The 21953-nt window shown below is 37.9% G+C and overlaps 1 protein-coding gene across 10 annotated transcripts in view; it reads right to left on the bottom strand.

The window, feature by feature from the left end:
* N4bp2 (NEDD4 binding protein 2) overlaps positions 1-21953 on the bottom strand; it is a 72108-nt gene that overhangs the window by 13683 nt on the left and 36472 nt on the right. For all 10 annotated transcript variants that reach the window (XM_035452394.1, XM_027390768.2, XM_027390773.2 and 7 more), the window contains 9 exons: positions 18792-18947; positions 15532-17864; positions 14786-14871; positions 14425-14470; positions 12368-12555; positions 8721-8839; positions 5757-5895; positions 2169-2357; positions 451-619 (listed from right to left, as the gene is read on the bottom strand). In XM_035452394.1, the coding sequence (XP_035308285.1) occupies positions 451-619; positions 2169-2357; positions 5757-5895; positions 8721-8839; positions 12368-12555; positions 14425-14470; positions 14786-14871; positions 15532-17864; positions 18792-18947 (3425 nt within the window). The remainder of the gene's footprint in view (positions 1-450; positions 620-2168; positions 2358-5756; positions 5896-8720; positions 8840-12367; positions 12556-14424; positions 14471-14785; positions 14872-15531; positions 17865-18791; positions 18948-21953) is intronic.

Raw genomic sequence — 21953 nt, 5'->3', positions numbered from 1 at the left:
CTAACATGACACTTCAATGTATTTGAAATGCATGACACTGAATGAAGTCTGGAAAAGATCTCAAACTGAAGGTCCTGGAAAGATGTTAGGAAATTGCAGGTGTGACCTTTCATACTGACCTGTGTGACTAGATACCAGCAGAAAGGAAGGAGCAGTGACACACTACAGGCATTGAGAAAGTCTGCCTTTGAAGCAGTTCTGCAAAAATCCTATCACCTTACTTACTTTTGTATCTGAGCAAACATCCACTGCAGACAATATTAAAAGCAAGTCCCATTTATGTCACAGAAGACTCCCACATTATACTGTACATCATTCTTTAACTGATGTAACAAAGGGATATAAATAAATCCGAGAAGGAAATCTTAATGTCACACCCTCAGTCTGCACAGGCAGATTCTCTGATTTTGTCAAAGTCTATCAATACCAAGGTCATTAGCACATTGCTACCTTCTGTTTTCCGCTGTAAAACTGCTGTCAGATGCTCTATCGCTTCATCCACATGCAGCCCATGGAGGTCTAGGACATTCTGAGGCAACAGAGAGGCATTGACTTTCTCGAAGATCTCCACAGCAGCAAGGTGGTTGGCTTCTTTCATCTTCTGCTCATGAAGACTGCCCTTTAATCAGAACATACCACCAACAACCACTTTTAATAATTACCACTTAGTCCAGTGGTTCTCAACCTTCCTAATACTATGACCCTTTTATAGAGTTCCTCATGTTGTGGTGACCCCAATCATAAAATTATTTCTTTGCTACTTCCTAACTGTAATTTTGCTACTGTTATGAATCATAATGTAAATATCTGATACCCATGTTCAATTTGAGAACCATAGGTTGGGAACTTCTGACTCAGACAATCAAGAAGCAAAAGTGCCCTAAATAAAAACTGGAACACTGAATCTAACATCTTGATGTAACAAGCTAAAACACAAGGATGAATCAAACTTTGGAAAAACTCAGTAACTAAATAATATGGTTCTTAAACTACTCAATCATAGTTTGTAAAGTAAAAATAAAAAAATTCTTAATCAAAAAACATAAAAGGAAACAACAGTTAGCTCAAGAAAGAACCAATTGGTTTAATGCTTGATTAATGATGTGTATTCTTTGATAATCCTGGGCCTCAGCTTGATGATCGACCCCCTCAAGGTCTGTTGTTAGGCCTCAAAGGGCTGTACGAGTTTTGACACCTTCTGCTCAGTATCAAAGGAGTAAGCACATGGAACCACAAAAGTGAAAAGGGTATTTATTCCTTACATTACCATGCAAAGTGAGCCTAGCAAGAAATTTTATTCTCTTGAAAAATATTAGTATCTTCTTCCTCTTTGTGAACATAAAAGTGATGCTTGGAGGCTAGGGGGATGGCTCCATGGTTAAGAACAATTGCTGTGCAAGCTTCAAGATCTGAGGTCAACATGCACTAACACAGTCCTATACATATACCAAATATATACACAAAACATACCGCGCACGCACGCACGCACGCACACACACACACACACACACACACACACACACACACAAATAAATATAAGATAGATACCTTATTAAAAACCCAAACACTATAGACCCATGTGATTCCAGTCTAAAACAAACTTTTCTGCTTTCTTTCCTCCAAGAAACCTCTATCTGTTCAGACATGCTACTAAATAACACAACACGATGCTCAGACCACCGCAAGACCATTTGATCTCAAGGAGAGAACAAACCACAATTCCCCAGGCCCGGTTTTACACAGCCATACTCCCAGCAACTTGGAAAACTAAGGCACAAGAATCACAAGTTCAAGGCCAGCCTGGGTAATTTTATGAGACTCAGTCTCAAAATAAAAGATAATGGAAAAGAAGAAAATAAAAAGCAAAATAAAGAGGGCTAGGAACGCAGCTCAGCAGCCAGAGCACTTGTCCTAGCATATGTGAAAGCAAGTCACACTGATGAATGAGGAACAACTGGGACTCATGAAGCTCCATGTACAAAAGCAATGATTAAACTGAGCAAAGCAGACAGAATCCTCAAAATCACAGGGCTCTTCTTTCATGTTAGGATACTTTATCCGTCACTTACATAATCTCTAAATTCTTCCCCCAACAATTGTTAAGCCAAAACTTAATGTAAGTATCAGACTACTTGAATTGGTAAACTGTGACCAGTTTCCCACTTTACCTGCTGGGCATAAAAGGTGGCCACATTCTTCTTCCCCATGCGGTAGGCTTCCTTGGCCTTGCTGTAGCACTCCATTCTCTTCTGCTGGTGCAGGAAAGCCTCTGCCCTGTAATCATCATACTCAGGGTACTCAAAATCCTGGAAAGACGAGTCACCTGAGATATCGTCATTCTCTCTTGGTTTCTTTGCCTAGAAGAGCACAATACGTGATACACAAATATAGGTTGAAAAATTAATGTCTTATCGCCAGAAAATGCATATACAAACCAGGCTGTGAGCCAGGCATGTTGGTACATGCCTATAATCCTAGTACTTAGCTGGGAAGCAAAAGCAGGAAGATCAGACAATCAGATGTCTTGAGGGTGGTATGGTCATAAACAGGCAGGATGATCAGGACAGCCTTGGCTACACAGTAATTGGAGGCCAGAGAGATGAGTTTGATCAAAGGAAAAACCAGCCAGGCATGGTGATGCACACCATTAATCCTAGCATTCAGGAGGCAGAGAGTGTCAAACCTCTCAGTTCAAGACCAATACAATCCAGCCTGGATAGCCAGGACGACACAAAGAGACACTGGAGAGGAGAGAGGAGAGAGAGAGGAGAGAGGTTAGAGGAGAGAGAGAGAGAGAGAGAGAGAGAGAGAGAGAGAGAGAGAGAGAGAGAGAGAGAGAGAGAGAGAGAGAGAGGAGAAACCAAGGGAACAACTAGACTTATCTTTTATCCTCAAAAGAGATTTCCTCAGTGTCTACATTGTAAGTCAAGTATGTACTGCCATTAGCTTTTTCATGTCAGTAACATTACCCCTCCTTTAACCAACTTTTAGGACACCGAAATCATTAAAATATAATCAGGTCATATATCAAGACAAAAGACAGAAGATAGTCAGAGAGCAGTATGAAAACATTCAACACAGATCCAAACTGTGGTTCTTGGTTAAGCCTATTCAAAAATTTCTTGGATAGTGTTGCACTCCTATTCTCCCAGCACCCAAGGCTGGCCTCGAACTCACAGAGATCTTCCCGCCTCTGCTTCCTGTGTGCTGGGATTAAAGGCGTGCACCACCACCTAGAATCTTAGCTTTATCTTAAGAGATGTATGGTTTCAATTCGTTTCTTTGAAAGCTTAAAAATCAGGCGGGCGTTGGTGGTGCACGCCTTTAATTCCAGCACTCAGGAGGCAGAGGCAGGCGGATCTCTGTGAGTTCTAGGTCAGCCTGGTCTCTAGAGTAAGTGCCAGGATAGGCTCCAAAACTACACAGAGAAACCCTGTCGAAAAACCAAAAAAAAAGTATTATAAGTCATACATGTCCTACTATGTAACTTAATAAACATTTCACATGTATTCAAAATGATAATTTTCAATACTTTTAAAAAACATTCTTTTATTGATATAATTTGATTGAGGCTACTGACTAAAATTTAACAAGCTGGAAATTACCATTTTGCTTAGAAATATTACCAAGAATTATATTTATAATGTACTATATAAAACAATCTTCAATGAGAGATAGGTTTAAAATTTTATAGTCTATCATTTAATTTATAATAATACTATAAAAATACTAAGTATTATGTGATACATATCTCTAATTGATAAAAAATAAGGGAAGTGAGATATGCAAAAACTGACCTAATACATAAATAACAGTTGGTTATATAATTTCCTGACTACCATTTTGCTGAGACCCTGGTACTGTAGAGGCTTGCAAGAACAGACTTCACCATATTCTTCAAAAAATTTAATTATGAGTCAGGTATGGTGGCACACACCTTTAATCCCAGCACTTGGGGGACAGAGGCAGTCAGATCTCTGAGTTTGAAGCCAGCCTGGTGGTCTACATAGAGAGTTCCAGGCTAGCCAGGGCTACACAGAGAAACCCTGTCTCAAACAAAATGGGCTATAGATATAGCTCAATGGTTAAGAGTACTTGCTGTTCTTACAGAGGACCTGGGGTTTGGTTCCTAGCACCCACCCACATTGAGGCTCATAATTTGTTGTAACTGGAGTTCTAAGGGATCTGATACCTTTTTCTGGCCTCCATGGGCCCTGCATACACATGGTGCACATATATACATGGATGCAGGTAGAATACCCAAACACATAAAATAAAAAAGCAACAACAAAAAATTCTAATGCTGATACGAGATTAATATGTAAAAATCCATATTTCTATGGATTTATTTTTTAATTCTTTAATTACTACTCATATTTACATATCAATCCCCCATTCCCTCGCCCTCCCATCCTCCCATGTTCCCCACCAACCCCCCAACCCACCTCCCAATTCCTCCCCAGGGATAGTGAGGCCCTCCACCAGGGACCTTCGAAGTCTGTCAAATCGTTTTGGGGGAGGGCCTAGGCCCTCCTTGCTGTATCTGGGCTACAATAGTATCCCTCTATAGGGAATGGGCTCCCAAAGTCCATTGTGTTCTAGGATCTAAAGACTGGCTCCACCGTTTGAGGTCCACAGACTGTCTTGGCCTCCTAGCTGGCACCCACATTCAGAGGGTTTGGTTTGATAAAAGCAATATACAGCAAACCAACAGCCAACATCAAACTAAATGGAGAGAAACTCAAGGAAATTCCTCTAAAATCAGGAACAAGACAAGGCTGTCCACTCTCTTCAATATTGTACTTGAAGTCCTAGCTAGAGCAGTAAGACAACAAAAGGAGATCAAGGGGATACAAATTGAAAAGGAAGAAGTCAAACTTTCACTATTTACAGATGATATGATAGTTTACATAAGTGACCTGAAAAACTCTTCAGCAAAGTGGCAGGATACAAGATTAACTCAAAAAAATCAGTAGCCCTACTATATACAGAAGATAAATGTGCTGAGAAAGAAGTCAGAGAAACATCACCCTTTACAATAGCAACTAACAACATAAAATATCTTGAGATAACACTAACCAAAAAACGAGAAAGACCTGTATATAGTAAGAACTTTGAGTCTTTAAAGAAAGAAATTAAAGAAGATACCAGAAAATGGAAAGATCTCCCATGCTCTTAGATAGGTAGGATCAACATAATAAAAATGACAATCTTCCCAAAAGCAATCTACAAATTCAATGCAATTCCCATCAAAATCACAACACAATTTTTCACAGACCTTGAAAGAAAAATACTCAACTTCATATGGAAAAACAAAAAACTCAGGATAGCCAAAACAACCCTGGTACAATAAAGGAACTTCTGGAGGCATCACCGTCCCTGACTTCAAGCTCTATGAATTTATAATGAGTAACCCAAACATAAAATAAAACAATTTCAAGGTAAAAGATTGGCACTCAAGGTTAAATATTTTGAATACATATGTAGATTCTAAGATACAATAAAAATCATTGCTATTCAACTATGCCTCACACTCTACTGTGTCTACCTAGGAAAGTCTACACAGTATCTACAGGAATTTAAGTGCTTATCATGTACATCAATATTAAACAAAAACACAATTAGGCATAAATTCATTGTTTAGAGAACACAGATCATGGTAAAAAATAATCACTAAACTATTATACTCAATAAACAAGCAATATGTTAATATACATTTATTTGCCAATGGAGTAAACGTTCAAATAACTCCTTACCTTTTTATCTTTTGCTTTCAGTGCAGTATGAGAAGTGATATTCTCATTTTGGTGAACACATTCTTGAGCTACGACTGTTTTCACAGGGTCTCCTTCAAGAACACAGTTTAGAAACTGTACCGTGTGTTCCAGGGAATAGCTGTTTAAATATAACATTTATTAAAAAATAAAAATCAAAGTTCTGTAGCATAAATCCAAGCAATTTCTAAGAATATGAAAAAAACGGGCCAGGCGGTGGTGGTGCACACCTTTGATCCCAGCACTCAGGAGACAGAGGCAGACAGATCTCTGTGAGTTTGAGACCAGCCTGGTCTATAAGAACTAGTTCCAGGACAGCCTCCAAAGCCACAGAGAAATCCTATCTCGAAAAACCAAAAACAAAACAAAACAACACACAAAAAAAAAACAGGCTGTAGAGATGGCTCAGCAGTTAAGAGCACTGGTTGCTTTTGCAGAGAACCCTGGTTTTCCCAACAGTATATAACTGTTGTTCCAGATCTAATACCTCTTCTGCCTTCTGTGAGCATCAGGTATACAGGCATGGGGCACACACTCACATTCATAAAAGAAAAAATATACTTATAAATTTTAAGTGTAAGAAATTGGCTTAAGTTTGGGTTTTATTGTTGTTTTTGGTTTTTGGTTTGTTTTGTTTTGTTTTTGGTTGGGGGGTTTTTGTTTTGTTTGTTTTTTTAAGACAGGGTTTCTTCTTTGTATAACAGCTTGGGCTGTCCTAGAATTCATTCTGTAGACCAGGCTGGCCTTGAACTCACAGAGATCTGACTGTCTCTGCCTCCTGAGTGCTGGGACTAAAGGTGTGTGCTACCACTGCCTAGCTTATTTTAAGTTTTTAATATTGAAACAATGTACATGAAGCTTCAAAAACAACCTCTGGAAAATCCAAGGAAAAATAATAAGTAATTTGGTCCCATTTCTTTTTTCTTTTTTTCTTTTCTTTTTTTTTTTTTTTCTCTCTTTTTTCTTTTTAAGATAGGTCTCACAATATAGCCCTGGCTGCTTTGGAACTTACTACAAAAAAGACCAAGCTGGCCTGAACTCACAGGGATCTGACTGCCTCTGCCTCCCTAATGCTGTCATAAAAACAACAACAACAACACACACAACAACAACAACAACAACACACACAACAACAACAACAACACCACACACACACACACACACACACACACACACACACACACACCCACCCACCCACCCACCCTTCCTTTAAGGATCTGTTTTATTTTATGTGTATGGGTGTTTCACCTGCATGTGTGTCTGTGTACCACATGCATGCCTGGAACAAACCTGAGGAGGCCAGAAGGCATCAGATTTCCTGGAATTGGAGTTACTGACAGCTGTAAGCCACCATGTGGCTTACAAACTCGAGTCCTCTGATGTGCAGCAATTGCTCTTAACCATTCAGCCATCTTTCTAGTCTAAGACTTTGAAAGTTTTTAATAATTAACAATGATGATGATGATGGGCAGACAACAGCTCAACAGGTAAAGACTCTTGAGACTCTTGTTGCCACACTTGATGCCCTGAGTTTGATCCTTAGGATCCACATATTGAAAAGGAAGAGCCAAGTCTCACACTTGTCTTCTGACCTCCACTTCCACCCTACTGCTTACACACACAATCAAAAATTCTGGTGTTTAGAAAAAGCATGTTTAACCTAATTAATCACTACACAATGTGCACATACAGCAAAGCATCATGTGACTCATTAATATACACTTTTGTGTTTATATGCCAGTCAAAATTAATGGGGCAGGGGATATGGCCCAGTTGGTAGAGCACTTTCTAACATGCAGGAAGCCCTGGGTTTGATTCCCAGAACTGTATAGAACCAGCCATAATGGCAGATGCCTGTAATCCTAGCCCTTGCCCTTGAGGTAAAAAGGTCAGAAGTTCAAGGTCATCCTTAGCAACACAACAAATTTAAGGACAGCCTGGGAATCATAGACCATTAGTTGATTAAAAAAAAAAAAATGGTATGTAGGGTCCTGGGTTCAATCCCTAATACCAAAGTAGTAGGTGGTAACACTGATAACTCATTTCCTAATTTCTTTTAATTATTTATTTTGGAGTCAGGCTACATAGCCCTTGTTAGTCTAGAACTTGTGGCATTGCCAGGCGGTTGTGGCACATGGCCTTTTTATGGGGGGTGGGAGGGGTTTCAAGACAGGGTTTCTCTATGGCTTTGGAGGCTGTCCTGGAACTAGCTCTTGTAGACCAGGCTGGTCTCAAACTCACAGAGATCCTCTGCCTCTGCCTCCTGAGTGCTGGGATTAAAAGTATGTGCCCCCCCCCCAAATCAGTAGTGGTGCCCTTAGGGAGGCAGAGGCAGGTGTATCTCTGTGAGTTTGAGACTAGTTTGGTATACATAGTGAGTTCCAGAGCAGCCAGAGCTGTTACACAGAGAAACCCTATCTCAAAAAACCCAAAAAAAACAAAACAAAACACAACAAAAAAAGAAAAACTGAACAAAAACCTTCAGAACTTGTGACATGCCTGTAGCCTATATGCTGAGTTCCTGGTCTTATTTGAGGCACATTAGCTGCATGGTTTCTTTTAATCTATATTCCATAAATCTTTCTGGAATCTATACATAGATTATCTCCTTCCAAAATCAAACACCTCCATGCCAATATTAATATTGTAACAAACTCCATTTAACAGTCTGAGGTTCTAGTTTAAAATGGAAGCAAAGCACTGTCTACCCTTCAGCCCCAAGTTACCTGGGCAGGATTCTCATGGTGAAAAGGTAACAAAAAGATTAAAGAAAAAAAAAATAACAAGGAATACAAATGGCTAGAAATTTACTTTCCAAATTATGTATATTAAATTTAAAGTTAATTATTTATAATATATTCAATCAGAAAAATGAACACTAGAAATTGTTTGGGATATACTTCCAATAGTACAGTAAAAATCGCAATCAGTTCTTCTAATACTCACTTGTGATCTTTGAAAATGTCCACCAGGAAATTTTGGTTAATGGCTGGGAATATTTTAAAGAGCTGCTTCTCCTTTAGTTTAGTGGCACAGTCTTTTTCAAACATAAGTGTCTCCCTTTTCTAAAACAGAACAGAAAAAAAAAATCACCCTTAAGATGAAATTTGTAAGCCAGACAATACTGAACCAAAATATAATTATTTTTTTGCAAAAAGACCAACAATTTATAAGAAATCATAGACTTTCCTCACTGATCAAAGGCTAAGGTTAGTAATATAAGTATTCTTACACTATTTATTTATAGCCCATTTTTCCAAGTATTGGAAGGTGTTCATAAATATATATATATATATAATCACATATATACACATACATATACAAACCCAACAAAGTCTATGATACTGTATAACAAGGATGAAGCTCCAGAGTCATGAACCACATAACGATGCTTCAGTAAAGGAGGATCCACCTATATACTGATATATGCTGTACCACACAGCCTGAGTGTGCAGTAAGCTATACTAGGCTGGTGTAAATACACTATGATATTCATACAACAAATCACCTAATGATGCTTTGAGACATTATTCATCATTAATCAATAACTATATATTTAGAAACAGGATATAAGTAAACAAAGACAAAGATTAGAGAAAATAAAGGCAAGAATATAGGATAAAGCTAGCAAGTAAAATTAGTATGTAAGTCCATGCCACAAAATCCTGAACAGTTGCTACAAATTTAGTTCTGAGCCCCCTTAGTGGCCAAAGCAAAGGGAAAGAAACACTCTCAGTGTCCATAAATTGAATACAAGCCAGTTGCTCAGAAGTACAGTAGTGTGTGATGCTGTGAATGTCCTCAAAAACACATCTCCTTAATGGGCAGAAACAACAATGTATAAACACTGCAAATTCAGGTTGACAGAAAACCTTGTAACTAGTAATTACTTCAAATGTTTTCACAAATATATTTACTCAAAAATAACGGTGAGTATTAATAACTTTCATAATCCATAAGGCTGCCTATTCAAAATTAGTACTCCAGTCAGGCAGAGTGCATACACCTATAATGCTGGACGTTTAAGAAAGAAAGACAGGAGTTCACCGACAGCCTGGGCTATATGTTGAGATCCTAGCACAAAAAGTGAAATTTAAATAAAAAAGTAACTAAAGTACAACTGTCAGCCTAAATGAACTTCCTGAAAATCCATTCTTTGTCTATCCCCTGGCAGCCCATCTGTGTGGTGTACCACATGCTCCCTGTGGAGGCTCCACACATTCTACCCGCTTTCTTTTAGACAGGCTCTCCACAATCATCTTCCTGTCTCCACCCACAACATCCCAGGTCCTGGTACACCCAGTTTTTAAAAACTTTTTATGGGAGCTGGAAAGATGGCTCAAAGGTTAAGAGCATTGGCTGTTCTTCCAGACTACCTGAGTTCAATTCCAAGCAACCACATGGTGGCTCACAACCATCTGTAATGAGATCTGGCACCCTCTTCTGGCCTTCGGGCATACAGACAAATGCTATATATATAAAAAATAAATCTAAAAAATGTTTTTAAAAAACCTTTTTATGATGGAGTTGGGGATTTGAACTCAAGTATTCATGTTTGGCAACAAGCATTCTTACTCATTGAGCCATCTCTCCCTAGTCCCTGAATTCTTTCAAATTCTAAATTAAGATTATGACAAAGAATCTTAGAAGCCAGGCAATAGTAGCATGCACCTTTAATCCTAACACTCAGGAGGCAGAGGCAGGTGATCTCTGAGTTTGAGGACAGCCTGGTCTACAGAGCGAGCTCCAGGAAAGCCAGGGCTATACAGAGAAACCCTGTCTCAAAAAACCAAAAAGTAGTAATAAAAATAAAATATTTGACATATGCTCTATATAGCCTGAATTTACACCCCCATCCCAAAAAAACCCTCAATGCTATTCAGAGTTCCTAGTGATCTAACAAGCCATCATGTTTCTAAACTAAGAATTCTAACATTGATGAACTATAAACTCAAGGTCTTATCATCCTACAGTTAATGTTCCTGCTTTATTATTATTATATGTGATGTTTGCTTCCTATGTCTTTCTTCCAGGAACATACCAAAGTGTATTTTCTCCTTGGGGGAACAGTGAAAAGGAAACATCAAACTCTCTTACTAAGGTCTCATTTAAAGTGAGGATTCTTTTAAAGAGTATTTATTCTTAAACCAAGTTGTCTACTTTATTTTTTCTTTACAAAAAAAAAAAAAAAAAAAAAAAAAAACAGGGTTTCTCTGTGTTGCCCTGGCTATGCTGGAACTAGCACTGTAGACCAGGCTGGCCTCGAACTCAGAGAGAGAGATCCATTTGCCTCTGCCTCCAGAATGCTTGGATTAAAGGAGTGTGCCGCCACCACCACCAAGCTCTTATTTACTTTCTATTACCCAATTTGTTTAAAAAAAAAAATTAAAAGGGGGGGAGATTGACAGAATAAATAAAATGCATTAAATTGTAAAGTCAAAAGACATTCATTTGTATTCATTTGTTAACTACTAGTGAGATTATGACGTAGGTCAGAAGCAAAAGATAAGTTTCAGTAACACTTTTACACTATTCAAGCCTAGTTAGGTTTTCCTATTTCTTTTAAGAGAATCCATTTCTCCAGTTCACTACACTTAAGAAGGATATCTGAAACTGCAGCAAAATTCTAAGATACTACTTGAAGCTACTTTATATAGGGGTGCAATGACAGGAACTTAATCATAAAGACAAGGGGAAAATAAGTTTGAAGAATCTTCGCTCCTCCTACACCTAATTCTATGCATTGCAGCCAAATAAAAAAGGTGACTGTGAGTCACACACAGTCATGTATAAAGCATCTTGGTCACCACTTAAGGATCTCTTTTCCCGTAACTAGAGTAAGTCACTTCCAAAGCCTTCCCATTTTAATTTTTAAATTCCTTAGTAGTCACTTTCAAAATTTGAAAAGAAATATGAAAGAAATCAAATTTACCAATGGCTTCAAATAAGTACACTGAAGTAAAAGACAAAAAGTAAGATTTAAAATAAAGTTTCTAGGGAAGCAGAGGCAGGAGGATCTCTGTGAGTTCAAGGCCAGCCTGATCTCCAGAGTGAGTGCCAGGATAGGCTCCAAAGCTACACAGAGAAACCCTGTCTCGAAAAACCAAAAATAAATAAATAAATAAATAAATAAAGTTTCTATTTGAACTTTAGTTGAAGAGTAGAAGGAAGAAAATTGAATTGTAAATACAAATCCCAAGTTTCTGAATTTTTTTCTCTCAATTTTTTTTGTTTTAAAATTTAAAGATAGGCACATCTTTAAAAAGCAATACAATTATTGTTACTAAATACTATCTTCAAATGAAAGATTTCATATTTTTCTATAAGCAAAAGATTACAGAAGTAAATGTTAAAAACCAACAATGATACAGCGTGCAAACACTTACTTAACACAGATGACCTATGTATGTCAGAGTACCACCTAGCTTGAAGCAATGCCTCAACCAGATTCTATTTAAAACATTTTCAGTTTTAATATCGACTTCAGACAGGTTAAACATGAAGTCCAGATCAGGAGACAGAATTAAACGCAAATCACATATTAAACAACCTGCAGTCAGAGACCACAGATTAGTAGCTGTGACTTCCCATACCAAATCATGTTTCTCCTGTAAGGCGATTTCTTCTGACATTATTTCTCTCAGTGAAACTTTTTTTGTTTGAGTGTTCCAGGGATCCAGTGTCTCAAGTGCCGCTAAAGTCTTCAATGATTTTTTGCCTGCTTTCTGAGATGATTTTTGTTCAGAATTATCAAGAACAGCAGGTCCAGCCAGCGAAGGATCTACAAGAGTAGGAAAGTAGTCATGTATTCAGCAATTGATGTACAAATTCTTAGTCACAAGACAAAAGAAACATGGGATATTAAAATCCTTTTCAGCTTGTAAATATGACACAACTTTGAAATCTCAAAATAAACCTTCACATAACTACAAGCAAGGACTCTTTCAAATGAGCAATGACCAAGGTGTAACTATCAATGAGTTTAATGCTTCCCATTCTTTTCTATATCACTTTGATTCTCTCTCTTCCTTCCCGCCCCCACCCCCAAGAAAAGCTAGTCAATCAGTGCTGGGTAGTGAGCAACTGGGAGAGCCCTGCTTAGCCCCTCTACTGTTCCTGGAACTGAGAAGAACAACACGCTGACAAATAGTGACAGACCAGAGGCATACTATAGATACTGAGCAAATTATATTGAAAACAAAGAACAACCCACAAAGTTCACAGTGATAGGAGTTAACATGTAACACTTCAGCATCTCTAAGGGGTACAGACACATTCTGACCTAGTTCTGTCTCTATGGGGAGTGAAGAAAAGGCAGCCACTACAGCTACTTGCATTTTTATAGCCATAATATAGTCTAGTCACTTCTACCCTCAGCCAACTTTATCTCTCTTTTTAACTATTTGTGTTAATTCTTTGAAAATTTCACACACCATTTTGATCATATTCATCCTCCTCCCCCATCTCCTCCCAGACCTGCTCTCCACCCCAGATGGACCAAAACTTTTTTGTCTTTCATTTTTCAAAGTCCATCAATCCTTATGAGTGCTGCCTACATACTTTTAGACAGGTAGCCAGCCAGTTTTCTCTCTTGAAGCTACAACATGAGCATAGGTGAAATAAATTGGAGTCCAGGAACCCTCACCCTGAACTTCTTGGCCTGGGTTGCAGTGTGGTATGGACAAAGAAGTACTAACAGTGCTCTTTCTTAGCAGGTCTGCCATGCCATAAACCAGTGTGACTATACTGTGTAAGAAGTCATCTGGAACCAGGGACCTTCAAGTTGGCAGGATTTACCAAAAGAGCAGGTTGTTGGTACTCTGATATCAATAAAGATATGAATAGCCAAGAAATAATTCTACGGGCTGGAGAGATGGTTCAGAGGTTAAGAGCACCGAATGCTCTTCCAGAGGTCCTGAGTTCAATTCCCAGCAACCACATGGTGGCTCACAACCATCCGTAATGAGATCTGGTGCCCTCTTCTGATGTGCAGATATACATGGAAGCAGAATGTTGTATACATAATAAATAAATAAAATCTAAAAAAAAAAAAAAAGAAAGAAATAATTCTACAATACTATCAAGAAAATGAACCCAATTAGTTTTTCTCAATTCAGAGCACTTTGACTTGCATATACAGTGCACAGCCTTATTTTCTCTATGATTCTATTCTGCATCAAGATTCAATGTAAAAATTTTTTTGAGAGAACCTTTATTTGCAGCTGGGCATAGTGTGATCCCAGCAATCAAAAGGCTTAAGAAGGAAGCACTGTGAATTCAGACCAGCCCTAGCTACAGAATAAGACTGTCTCAATAAACAAACAACAAAAAGACAGGTTTTTTCTTTTTTTTTTTAAATGGGGGGTATTTTTTTCATTTGTAAATCAAAACAGAAGATCTCCACCTAAATATTTAAAATGAGTTAAGATTTACTCCAGCCAGAGGTGGTGGAGTACACCTTTAATCCCAGCACCCAGGAGGCAGAGACAGGTAGACCTCTGAGTTCAAGGCCAACCTGGTCGACAGAGCAAGTTCCAGGACAGCCAGAGTGTTTACATAGAGAAACGCTGTCTCAAAAAACAAAAAAACAAAAAAAGAGCACATTCCAACATCAAGACAAAGTGAAAGTCAGGGTATGTACTGTATTTACCTTGCACACACTTGCCACAAGACACCTCCTCCTGTCTCTGTCGCTCCTGAACACAAAGGCAGAGCAAAAGTTGGCAAAGGACAGTGCACTGGGAAACTGAGCTACAAAGTTATAGCGGCTTTCTCTAGAAATCATTATTACAATTAAGTAAAACAATGAAACTATATAAATGAAACTACCAGGCATAGCTATATATATATATATATATATATATATATATATATATATTTCTTACTTACAAAGCTCTATTTTTTAAGATTTATTTTCACTATTTTTTAAAATTTCATGCATGTATGTAAGTCTGCATGTGGGTATGTATAAAACAAGCACAGGGAGCTCTTCATACAAGGAAGCTACCAACCATTACAGAGTCTCTCCATTTCTCATGAATCACTTTAGCCAGATTCAGATCTATATGAACCACACAATCCTCAACTGTTAAAGACCCTTGTGAAAGGAAGAAAAAAGAAGAGAAAATATAATCATTACTCATCATACATTTGCAGAGAATGCATAATATTAAATTTTGTCATTAATCACTAACACATTTCTATTTACTTGAAATGTTTTTATGTTCTATATCACTGTTTTCATACTAGCTGGGGCAACATGCAAAGCTTCATAACAAATCTCTTTAAGTGGCTCACATCTCCATGCCTCAACAACAGTACATTCCTTTAGTTAAGATTTTCTATAACTGTGTTCTAAGAAATTACTTCCTGCTTTAAATCTATCTGAAATAATACCAAAAGACACAAAGTTCACTTTTGCAAATAAATGTAAGGCAAATACTAGAGAAAACTTTCAACATATTCATGGATATACTGAGATATGAAATTCTATATAAATATTTCCACTTCAAATTATTTTAAATCCTTTAAAACGTGTCATGTCAAAAAATAAGGTACTGTATAAAATTGTGACATAAATTACTGACACATTCAGCCAATGAAGTAATTGCAACTGAAACAGAAACTTGTATATACTGCTTATTTATACACAAATAAACACACACACACACACACACACACACACACACACACACACACACACACACACACGTGCGCATGCACCCACAAACCCACAGATAATTTTCTTTTTCCTTACCTGAATCAATACCAACTGGGCCAAATAATTCATTAAGTTGGAAAGCCAGCTCAGGGGGTAATGCCAACTCCAGACAGTCTATGGTCAGAGATCTGGCCATCATTGGTGTGGGATTCACTACCTCGGTTTTATCCTCTTCACTAACTCCAGCTGACAAACTAGCTCCTGGCATTAGAATTTTCTCCATTTCCTGTTTATCTTCATTGATAAATTCTTGCATGTTTCCAAATTTCACATAATCCGAAGGAAGATTTTCATTTTTCTTTGCTTCCAAAGAGCCAGTAAGATAAACTTCTTCATTTAATTCAGGATTTGAAGTGTTTGTTGCAGAGTTTATAATATCAGATAAATTTAAAAAAGAATGAATACTGCCGCCAGTTTCTGTGGCTACTAGATTTTTGTCCATTTCACTAACATCTTGAAAGACATTAGATTTTGGAGTAAGTGGAAAAGACCGCTTACAGCCGTATGCACCTGACAATTCAGCACGACTGTTAGAAACTATTTCATTACTGTTCTTTGCACTGACAGCAGCATTGGGAAATATTCTGGTTATTAATTCAGGGTTTTCAGGATTTATAGCTCTTATCTCTTCCTGTTTTGAGCTCCCCTTTTCTGCACCACCAGCAGACTGTGTGTTAGTAGTGTTCCTGACACCAACCCCAGCATTAAACTTGGACATAGAAGAATTAGAATGTTCCGAGGTTCCTCTGTGGCCAATAATTTCCTTCAAATCCAACCCCATAGAAAATGGCCCAACTTGGGACTCATCATAGGATTTGGGGGGTTTCTCAACCTCAGTATCCTCACATAATTTAGTCTCAGAATCCAACAAAAGGCTTGTGGCCCAAATAATATCCTTATTACATCTCTCATATAAATCTTTGAGGGCTTCTAGGGAAAATGACCCAAACAGCTTACAAAGGATGTTAAGATTTTCAGACTCGTCAGCACTGGTAAGCTCACTTTCTTCCACATACGTACTTTTATCGTGCATTACTCTGTATGGAATTGCTTCTTGAACATTTAATTTGGTATCAACAGGAAAATCTTTTGGCTTAAACCCATCTAACTTTCCTGTTAGCACTCTGACAGAATCAGAAATACTGATTTTATTCTTTTCTAGTTTCCACAAAAGAGCAAAATCTTGGGGCTCAGTCTGGGCACATGTGCTTGTGTCTACCCCAGAGACTCCCACTGCTAGAGACCGAGGTCCCATGACTCCAGGAAGAGCTGCTGCACTACTGGAAAAGGAAAGGGGCAGTGTGTGCTGGCTAGGAAGAGTTTTACTCAGGGAAGTCTGATTCTCATGAGTTGTTTTATGAGGCAGCATCTCAGATCTACGAAGGGTGGAACCCAGCGATTTCAGTTCTTCAGGACTTGTGCCCCAATAGGCCTCATGTGTAGGATATAAGGGTATTTCACCCATGCTGTCATTAGTTCCAAATTCTAAGTTGGGCTCATTTAAGCCAGCTTTTGGTATTCTCGATCTGTGCTCTCTCTGAGCTAAAGACGCAGATGAGGGCCAGTCACCTACAATGCTGAATGAGGTTTGCTCAGTACTTTTGTAAGTATCATATTGACAGCTACCAGACACTTCTGAAAGATCATCGTTTCCATGTGGAGATCCTTGCTGCTGGATATGATCCGTATTCACAGATACCCTAGTATCTAATACTTTGTGCGACTGGGGACGATTACATTTTTTGTCATTTTGTACAGTTAAACCTTTTTCAGTTTTCCGGTTCCTTTTGGTTCTCTGGCTAATTGTCTTATCAACTGGCCAGTCACCTACAAAATTTGATGGCTCATGTTTTGGAAACTTTTCCAAAGATGATTTGCTTTTTTGTTTTCCAATGGCCTTTTTCTTTCCTATTGTTCTTTCTTCCAGTATTTCAGGAGGTGGAAGGTTTCCACTTTGAAGTGTCCCAGCACTCGAAAGTTCACTGGCTTCTTGATTATTCTCAGCACAGTAACTACCTGATGATGCTCCGTCTGCTCGACTCCAAGCATCTGCTTCAGAACAGTCTTTAGACACCATTGTTTCTTGCTCTTTCTCACTCTTGTCTGTGGCTTGAATTTTGCTTTCAGAGTGAGGAAAACATGTGTTCGGGGCTTCCCGCAAGAAGGGGCTGTGTGCACCATGACCCACAGCACTCATTTCCTTTCTTCCTCTGTCTAAACCTGCACGAGGGATGGGGGGAACACTCTCTGGGAACACTGCTTCTTTGGTCACATCAAGTGTCTTCTCCTCAATTAACTCTAAGTGCTTCGAAGATGTGGGTAAGACATTTTCTTCCTTTTCAGAGGTAATAGCTTCATTGTCTCTTGGGCTACAAGACATTTTTTGAAGTGTGGTAAGAAAGTCTCTTCACAGTACCATTAATACTGTGATTTAAATTAAAGAAGCATGTAACCAGACAGCATTTAGCATTTATTCTAAATATTCAAAAATAAATTACACTAAAGTTATAAAACCTGGGATGGGGATATAAGTGAGTAGAATAGCTCAGAGCCATGATACCCACCCAACAAACTTGGGACCAGTCCTTGAGTTCAATCCCCGGACTAGTGGAAGAAATATTTTACGAGCTAATCTTACCTTTCCCTAAAATACCATAACCACAATCCTTTCTTCTAAATCTAGCACCTGGCATTCTGTGCAGCATACATAAAGCAAACTGAATGGGACAGTAACCTGAAGTTGTCAGTCACAGTGCTATGTGTTAACTATCCCAATGAAGGTTCTAAATGTGTCACATGAGAGGACATTACTGTGCTGGCTTCTTTCATATCCATAGCTTAGCACGGGGTACAGCATATCAGCTTACCTCTAGTTCCATCTGCCATTATTACAGAGGAAGCTTCATTTACAGAACTGCTTCTCAACCTGTGGGTCATGACCTTTTTTTGGGGGGTTCAAACACCCTTTTACAGGGGTCACCTAAGACCATCAGAAAACACAATTCTCTTACATTGCAATTCATATTAATAGCAAAATTAGAGCTATGAAGTAGCAACAAAGAGAAAATGGGAAATACTAAAATAAAAAAGAGATGTACTCATATAACCACAAACTCACAAACCCTCAGCTCAAAGAGAAAATACTCTCATCTTTCACATGAATTTTGACTTCTCTTGCTAACATCCTCAGCTGACTCCAGGTGACACATTCAAATAGAAGTGATTTCAAAAGTTATCATTAAAAACAAAATATAGCTCCAAACTGAATGTTTGCTACATAACATACTTTAACCTACCTAGAACCTCTGTCTTCACAAGAGTATGCACACAACTCAATCCGCTCCATTCTCTCTGGATCTGAGGAACTCATGATTATTGGCACGGACACAAAACGCTGGTAGTGCTCCAGCATTCTGGCTATTTTCTCTTTGCTTACTCCATGAATGTTACGCCTGAAAATGCCAGGGAACAGAAAGGTAGAAAGAACATTACAAGCAACCAAGGGGGGAAAAAACAAAAAGTTAAAAACAAAAACAAAAAGATCACTCAAAGTCCAGGAGAATAGCATATTTCTTATCTTTGTATTTGGTACCAGGGATTGAACTCAGGGTCTGAGGCATGCGAGGTAAACCCTTGACCACTGAGCTATATCCCTAGCACATTAACGACACATTCTAATGTGAGGTCAAGTAAGGATGGCAGAACTGGTTTTTACATGATTCATACACTCTAGTGCTAATTTCATTTTCAACTCATTTTGTTTCAGGAGGTTTGTTTGCATTTGTTTTAAGATGTGGTCTTGCTATGAAGCCTGGGCTGCTGACCTGAAACTTGGGATCCTCCTGCCTCAGACTTTTGGGTGTTGGGATTCCACCACCACACCAAGCCCAGTCAAGCTCTCTTGAATTGCCGTTTTATCAATCATCCTACACAATTTTTCCCAGATATCCTTTACTAATTCAGGAGGAAAAGAGGTTTCAATAACCTTAAAAGTTGTTCTAAAGCTCTGCAATAGATAAATGTTTGAAGAGGCTCATAAAACAATGACTGTCATTTCAAAAGTTTTAATTAACTATGAGCAATAAGTATCCCACTTTAGTGACTGAGTAAATGTCCCAAAGTGCCTTCCTGTTATAATAAAACCAGATCCCAGCTAAATCAAAACAAACACATTTTATTACATTTTAAGTTCAAACAGTTATTTTCAAATTTCTAGGATATTGTCTCTGGATGCCCAAATATGAAGTTTATTATTTGTGTTCCCAGTCTTGCTCACTTCCTTGTGTGTTTTTGTTAATGAACTTGCAGTTAGTTAGCCTTAACACAGGAATCCTTAGGTCTCAGACTAAGGTTACTTTCTGGACTTGCACTGCTTTAGTCCCTCTGGGGTTGGTTTCTTAATGAAAACACCTCAGTTGTAACTCTTTTAACTTGGTCAGGACTCAAGGCTAATATTAGTGTTTGCCTCTTGGGTAAATCTGGCTTTCATATTTACCTACCTCGATCTTGTCTGGTTTCATATCACAGAGAAGCAAAGAGATAGAAAATATGAGAGAGGTTAAGAAACATAGACATAGAGGCCAGAGCAAAAAAACTGGTCTCGTATACCACTGATTCAAGTCTGAAGAAGAGAGGAGAGGGATGAACAAAAGCAATTTAAAGATAAATGCTGAGATTTTCTAGAACTGATGAATGACACTATGTCCTGATTTCAGGAGTCAAACAAGGTAACAGCATAAGAAATCTATAACTAGAAACATGCGAAAATTGTCACACACCAAAGAAAACCGATGACATTAAGCAAAAAGTTAAAAAAAAAAAAAAAGGCCAGTCATATAAATAGGAGTCAATGAATAGGATGAGAAGATTTAACAACAGTAATATAAATAAAACATAAATGTTACCTTCAACAACAGACACTAGTTGACATTCCAGAATATATACAATAAGTGTCTTAGAGGAATGACACTTAGATGACAAAAAGATTTTCAAATGAAAACTTAAAAAGCAATAGTTTCACACAAACAGACCCTTACTGTAAAGAAAATTTAAAAGTAAACACCAGGCAGACAAACTCTCAGACTAAAGAAAGATCTATGCTGTAATGAGAAAATGAAGCACAAAGGAAATACTTGAACAAAAACAAACACTCATGTATAAATCGCATAATGATACCATGAAAGCTAACAGGTTCTATCATGGGGAAGTTATTTAACGTCCTTGTGTTTGTGAGGAGGACAGCTAAGAATGGTTTAACTTAGACTTGAGTTCTGAATAGTGAACATGTAAGGTGGCCACTAAAAGAATATCAACAAAGCATAATTTAGAAACTGCTATAGAAGAAAACAGACATAAATTACTCCAATTTTCTAAAACATGATGAGAGAAAAACTATATATATATACATATATATGTATATATATGTATGTATATATATATATATATATATACACACACACATACATACACATACATATATGTGTGTGTGTGAATATATAATATTTAAATAACAATAATCATAGAAGCCAGGCATAGTGGCACATGCTTTAATCCCATTACTTGATAGGCAGAAGCAGGCAGATCCTTGTGAGTTTGAGGACAGCCTGGTCTACAGAGTCAGATCCAGGACAGCCAAGGCTACACAGTGAGACTTTGTCTCAAAAAAAAAAAAAAAAAAAAAAAAAACTAAACAACAATAATAGGAAAGATAAACAGAAGGTGGCCAAATGTATGACTAACAAACACCCATAAAAGAGCTGCCTCATCATTTGAAGCTAAGATGGGACTGAGCACTATGGTGTTTGCCTGAAATCCTAACACTTGACAGGTGGAGGCAGGAGGATCATGAGTTCAAGGCTAGCCTGGGCTACAGAACCCCCTCCAAACCCCTGCACCCCCCCACACACACACATAAGAAAAGCCAAGGTAGACAGAAAAAAACTTAAAAACCAGCCATACTAGGTACATAAATATATAAGCATTAAGGATATTAAAACATTGAAAGTAAAAGTAAATGAAAAGAGAAAAATTCTCAAATATTAACTAAAAGGATGCTGGTACAGTTCTATCTATTTGACAACCCAGACTTCACAGCAAAAGTTATTCTTAAAGACAAAAGAAAAATCATTGGAAAAGGATAAAGTCAACTTAGAGAACTGTCAAAAATGACAAGCTCTTAGGAATTTCAACTACCACCTTCCAAATATATAAAGCAAACACCGGTGGGTCGACAGAGAGAAACTTATGAGAGGCAATTTTCAACACACTATCTCACACTGGTGAGTTTACCATCCATCAACAAAAATTACCCCATAAGACAAACCAAAAGAAAAGCAAACACAGAAAGCTATAGAACACACTAGACAGTAGAATTGCTAAGTATGACTAGAGACCATATTAACACAACATAACCAGTACATGGTGGGGTTTTATATGCATGTGTGTGTTGTATATGTATG

Source organism: Cricetulus griseus, assembly GCF_003668045.3.
Source record: "Cricetulus griseus strain 17A/GY chromosome 1 unlocalized genomic scaffold, alternate assembly CriGri-PICRH-1.0 chr1_1, whole genome shotgun sequence".
Taxonomy (NCBI): domain Eukaryota; kingdom Metazoa; phylum Chordata; class Mammalia; order Rodentia; family Cricetidae; genus Cricetulus; species Cricetulus griseus.
The sequence above is the reverse complement of the archived record's forward strand: the minus strand, read 5'-3'. Positions and strand labels throughout refer to the sequence as shown.